The sequence below is a fragment of the Cimex lectularius genome, unplaced genomic scaffold, assembly GCF_000648675.2.
Source record: "Cimex lectularius strain Harlan isolate CLEC.00 unplaced genomic scaffold, Clec_2.1 scaffold48, whole genome shotgun sequence".
Taxonomy (NCBI): Eukaryota; Metazoa; Arthropoda; class Insecta; order Hemiptera; family Cimicidae; genus Cimex; species Cimex lectularius.
The window spans coordinates 1,165,128-1,171,214 of NW_019392708.1; the positions used below are offsets into that span (position 1 = coordinate 1,165,128).

The following is a 6,087-nucleotide window of genomic DNA, read 5'->3' on the forward strand; positions in this document are numbered from 1 at the left end:
TTATTTTCATCGTTTCACATTGTTTAGAACAATAGAAACCATTTATTTGTGAACCACATTTTAAAAAAAACCACAATCGGATCGTTAAAATCAAACTGTGTTAACAATTTTGCCTACTTGTTTTGGTAGAGTTTCTTTTGAACGACCTCTTCCAGAAACGGGGATACATAGAATTTTCTTTTTCAATGTTGTATCGGGTTTCCTGAAAATCCTCCATGGCAACTCCATTTTTAACGGTCGTAAGTTTTCCCCATTAAGCTTTGATTGCTGAAAATTTTCCACTCGTGCACAAGTTTCCTGCGGTTTAGAATACCAATATTGTTGCTTTTTAAAATATTCCGTTTCTTTCTTCTGCTCAAATATCCCTGGGTGTTTATCATTCCTTACCATTTGGTTAGTTGTCTTGAAAAAATCTATATTTTTAAGTCGGTAATCATGTTGGAAAATAGTCTGGAACCATTTTCCATTATTGTAAGTAAAATCTGGCCTTCTTTCCTGTCAGGAAAACATAGTTAGCATTCTTGTAGTAATTACAAACATAAACTTTGAGTACTTTACTAAATCAAATGAAAATTGAGAAATAATCTTTAAATTCAATATTTAAATTTAAATTTAAAATTATTAAATAACAATATGATTGACTTGTAATGTAACATATACATTTATAAATTAAAAATTAAATTATTAAATATTTCTCAATAGCTTAATTAGATGAGACTTTATACTTATTATGACTTCTAAGATTTAAGGTAAATTTAAGTTAGAATCTTAAATAAATCTTACCCTTTTTTCCAACTGTTCTTTTTTTCTATTGTAACTATTAAAGTTATTGTAGTTACTGTAGTTATTGTAACTGAAGTTACTATTGTTCTACAAGCAAACAAATATAAGTTAGAAGTAAGGACTGAAATAGAGCAGGAAAAAGTTGCAGGGTAAGTTCATTTTTAAATCATAGGCACAATTTTGTAATAAATAAGATGAAAACTAAAAAAAGAAACAACCTTTACCCCATATTGGAATCTTCTTTCTTGCCCAGCAACTTGCTGAAATCTAATTCTTTCCTGGATTCTATGTGCCTTCCTTTCCGATTTTGGAGCTCCAATTAAATTAAGAAGTACACTTTTATCTTTAGCACTTGTTTTGACTACATCTAACACTGAAGTTTCAACTGGATTCTAAAAATAGTGCTTTAATTCACATTGTCATATTTGTAAATTAAGCAGGATGTAAACTTGAATGGATCTCTAAATATTTATTTTGATTTTGGATAAAAATCAAAGTATATAATATTTAATGAGTTTTTAAGTCATGGCAGGTGATCTAGTTGAACAGTTGAAAAAATAATCATTTCTGAACCGCCTATTCTCACTAAACAGCCATTTACATAATTTTTTTATATTAATAAAATGTGACATGCAAACTATGAAAATAGGTAGAGAAAATTAAAAAAAAATCTTTCATCATAAAAGATCCTAAAGACAAGTTAAACTAAATTATTATTACTGTGTATATTTAGTGATAATTTGGTGATCATGAGGTGTGGTCTTGTGTGATGTAGGTTTAGAAAAACATTTTCTTTATTGTGGCAATGTTTCAATTGTTATTTAAACCATGACACATCTACACAGAAAACACACTTTGAGCCTTGAAGATGATCTAAATAAAGATCGAAACATTGGCACAATAAAGAAAATGATTTTCTGAACCAACATCGCACAAGACTGCATCTCACGATCTCCAAATAATTATGACTACTGTTTGTTTCTCTTACATCATCCCAATTTTCATCAGACTCTGGGATTGGTATTTCACTAGTGACAGGCACTACTCCTTGTGGTGAGGTAGAATCTCCAATTGGAGAGAGAACTGAGTCCAAAACTATTCGATTTGGGCATATTTCTTGGTGAACCTAAAATATAATAAACCTTTTTATTTTTCTCTGCGTGTTTAGTAACAGTTAACCCTAGTTGTTCTATCTGTTCAATTATATAATGGAAGAGGTATTTATAAAAAAAAAAAAAATAAACTGGAAAATGCAAAAATTCTATAAATCAAAAACTACCTAATTTTCATAAGATTCTCTGACATTCTATGTGCTGATCGATGAAGACAAATAAAAAAGTGTTAATTTGAAACCCATTCATACTCATGTTCATTTTTAAATAACAAAAAGTTATTTCTTTATTTTTTCTCTTATTTACATACCTTTCATTCAATTAGGTGGTGGATTAATTTCTCCATCACCCTTTACACATGTTTTATAACTAACCTAACTGAGGGCCGATGGGACACTCAATGTCCGCTAAGAACCTCAAATATATGCACAAAATACTATAATGATTATATGAAATAATACAAACCTGTTTTCCCTAAAAATCAGAACGGGGATTGTTAGGCTCAAGCACAATTCTCATACTGGGTGGCATTCCTATACACTCTCTATATGGAGCCAAGGAATTGCACCCTTCAATTAGGGGGGACACATCGAGCAACCTTTCTCTGCAGAATATATACAGGCCGGACATATACGTGGGTTTTGGCCTGAAAGTAACCGTGTGTCAACCTTGCTTGGCCTATCCTTATGAATTGGGTGAGGATGACCTCTTTTATGAGTAAGATCCTCCGAGGGCCACCTATCAACAGTGCTATTGATGAATTAGAGCTTCTCTTCTAACCTGGCCCACCAAAGCTGCCACCTTCTTTTAATCGTGTGATTTTATTTTATTTTTAACATAAATTTTCAAAAAATGCTTTACAATAAAGGATAAAATAGGAGACACAACATTAAGAGAGGAAGGCATAAAGGAAGTAATGGAAAATTTATAGTTATAAAAGGAATAGATAGGCTATGTACTAAGTGGTCACCCACTTTTGGAAAATGAAGAAAAGGAAGGAAAAGATGAGATACAAGATAAAGCAGTAAAATACATACCACTTTAGAGGCTCATAGATTAGAGAATAATTATTATGAAAGTAAAACACCTCTAGACTAAATAAATCACAAAATTTCATAACTGCAGAGCTTGTTTAATTCATATTTCAAGTACCAAGTTTCAGTGGATAAATTTCAGATACATTTTTTAATGAAATTTGTTCTTTTTTGTACCTATCTGAACTGCTTATTTTCACTGTTTAAAACTGCAGTATTGGACAGACCATGATGATCAGAAATGACCAAACATGTTCATCATTCATTTCTCTAACTGCAAGGAGAAATCTACCATCAGAATAAAATTTTGTCATTTATTAAAAAAGAGGAAATTAATTAATCAGCTTCTATTATTCTTATGAATTATTAACTTGCAAACACTGTACAATATTTCAACTAATATATTCTTACAATTCTGCACTAATTCAGGGATCAATAAGACCTGAATTTAGTAAATATGTAGTGTAACCATTAACATCAACCATTTATTAAATGAAAAGTTTATTAATTGAATTTTAAATAGTGTTACTATCTTCGATAATCAATAATAATCAGGGATAAGGGAAATTTAAAAGACAACACTTACAAATTATATAGATTTAAAGTCCTATTGAAGGTGATACCTTTCTCAAAATATGGATACAGGAACTGAGTTTTTTCTTCTTTTTTGGCATTACACAGATTTTTAATATCAAATTATAGAATAATTTGGTTGTTATTGATCATCCTGGCATCCCTATATTCACTGTATTGGTCTATCAAAAGTGCTTTGGCATTTCGCCTTCTTCTGTGTTTGTGTAATTTCTGTGAAATGAGGGTAGAGAAACCCAAATGATCGAAAACAATATTGCCTTTAACCCACATATCACATGGAGAAAGATCCTCCAAAAGACCCGATACTGATGATGGCTAAATGCCAAAACATGTCTGTCAGTTCAACAGGATACGCAGACCAGGATGATCCGTGTTCAAGTTATAGTTCCAACACACCGTATGAAACAGAGAAATCTCAATCTTCTCTTATTATTCCAATTTTCAGACAAATAGGCTATAAAATTGACGATTGATAATATAAGCCAACAGAACTTAAAAAAAAAAAAAAAAAAAAAAAAAAAAAAAAAAAAAAAAAAAAAAAAAAAAAAAAAAAAAAAAAAAAGGATGTGAGGGTAGAGCAAAAATCTTTTGTTATAATGTTAATTGAAGAAGAAATTTAATACATACGTCTAATTCCACTCTATTGACAACATGAGTAGAGTTAAAGGGGCATGTGACCATGTCAGTGTAGCATGTTGACTGCTGGCGACATTTTGTCAGATGAAATTGCATCCTACTTCTAATGATGGTATGGGCACGATTATATGGGCAAGTTACTAAAACCTCTGTGTCATTCATGGCTGCAAACAAAAACGTGATTATAGGAAACATCTTATACCGATACTTACGTTGTAAAAGGACTTACAAGAGCGGTCTATCCATACCATTATAACAGTGAATGAAGTATGGTTTTAACAAATTAAAAATTCGTAAAGATATGAAATAGCTTAAATAAATAAAAATGTAAAACAAAATCAACTGGTAAATAAAAGAAAGAATTAATAGTAAACACATGTATTATTGACATTATCTTCAATTTAAAAAAATAATTGAACCTATTATGTAAAACGATAGAACTAAAAATGAACGGGACAACTAAGTTCAAACCTTATTTCTAATTATAAAATAGTAAGCAAATTCAACATAGGCAAATTGCAAACATATACCATAAAAATCATTAATTAAAACATAGATATTTAAATGTAAATCAAATTAAAAGAGATCAGAAATTCATGAGTTTTAATAAAAATCATTTAATTATGATAGTATGAAAGAAAATTCACCAAAACACCGGAAAATCGTTCAGTGATAGAATAAATTCAACTATTTATTACCTTGTTTTGCTCTTAGTAATTTATTAATTAAAGAAATTGTTTATTAAGTTAATTAATATAACAATAAAAATACGTACATATAGTTTAAAATAAACAAAAAATAAGGGTAAACGGTTTTCGGTCTTTAAGTGTACATATGTTGGAAATTATTAAGTTAAAGGTAGATGTAAAATGCCTTATGGCTAATATTAAATTAATTTAATGATTTTAATTATTTATATTAAATAAAAGTTATATATGCGTTAAAAGTTAAATTCCCATCGGCACTAAGACGTTTCTTACCTTTTATTTTCTCAACGCGGTTCAAAACTGAATGTTGCTGGGAGTATTATGCTGATTCTATTGATTGAGACTTGACCTCTAGGTAGATAAATTGAAAGAAATTCGAAATCCGTGCAGGTCTGACGAATGGCCGAAAAAATGTAAAAATTAACGATTTATTAGACAACCTAATCTCAATCAGGGTCAACGTTTTGCTATCATTTTATTTATACAATACTATAATCATTGCACAACATAAAACAGCATAAAGGAACAAGCAATGCCTAACGAAAACGTTTTGACAATATCCTCTCCGATTACACAGTCAGCCATGTTAGAATGTTTTTTGGTTTTAGATTTTAAAATATTATCGTTCAAGTCTATTATAGAGAGAAAAAATAAAGAGTTGACGTCCGCATATTTCGAAATTTTTATTATAAAGAATACACGTTTTTTTCTTATTGTTTCTACAGTAGTTGATCGAATTTAGAAATGTATAAAAATGGCCGAAAGATGCTTAAAAATAAAACAAACCATATGAGTTTTCACAACATATGTTATTTTCTATAGAAGAGAATTTAATTAGTCATTTTTTATTCTTAATGCATACTTTTTTAATCGCAATAACTGCTTACTTTTTTAATCGCAATAACTTTGTTATTGGTAAAAGCCAAAAGAACTTAACAAACCGATTTCTTAATACGATTTCACAAAAAAAAAAAAAAAAAAAAAAAAAATTGCGCTTAAAATATTTAGAGAGATTATTAGGAAATCGTGCATTATTTGCGACTTTCATTAGAACGAAAATATCTATACATTTAACAAAGGAGATCAACATATCACTAAGATTATATTTTTCATTTTAAAAAAATAAAATGGATTATCCAATCATACTTAAAGAGAAATGTAATTTAATTTGATTTAAAAAGCCAACATGACAATTTATTCCTTAGTAGTTAATGGTATGTC

At 29.3% G+C, this 6,087-nt stretch overlaps 1 protein-coding gene across 7 annotated transcripts; it reads right to left on the minus strand.

Annotated features, from left to right (window-relative positions):
* LOC106672949 lies at nt 1–5,607 on the minus strand. 7 transcript variants are annotated; one of them, XM_014404804.1, is made up of 7 exons: nt 4,389–4,519; nt 4,151–4,323; nt 1,772–1,909; nt 1,008–1,175; nt 784–870; nt 388–495; nt 1–297 (listed from the first exon to the last, which is right to left on the minus strand). In XM_014404804.1, exons 1-7 carry the CDS (start codon nt 4,408–4,410, stop codon nt 91–93), a joined length of 903 nt encoding a protein of 300 aa, XP_014260290.1. In that variant the 5' UTR covers nt 4,411–4,519; the 3' UTR covers nt 1–90. The 7 variants fall into 7 exon arrangements, with proteins under 7 accessions (XP_014260290.1, XP_014260289.1, XP_014260291.1 ...); XM_014404803.1 differs by having other exon boundaries at nt 1,002–1,175; XM_014404805.1 differs by lacking the exon at nt 4,389–4,519 and adding exons at nt 3,553–3,733; nt 3,792–3,977 and having other exon boundaries at nt 1–495; nt 1,002–1,175.
* Nucleotides 5,608–6,087: the final 480 nt, after the last annotated feature.

What these genes read in the sequence shown, in the direction of transcription:
- LOC106672949 (XM_014404800.1), bottom strand. Translation starts at nt 4,410, where the DNA reads ATGGTATGGATAGACCGCTCTT. An exon ending in GGTATGGATAGACCGCTCTT is followed by an intron (nt 4,324 to 4,388) that starts GTAAGTCCTTTT and finishes TTTTGTTTGCAG; the next exon opens with CCATGAATGACACAGAGGTT. An exon ending in CTGATGAAAATTGGGATGAT is followed by an intron (nt 1,176 to 1,771) that starts GTAAGAGAAACA and finishes CACTATTTTTAG; the next exon opens with AATCCAGTTGAAACTTCAGT.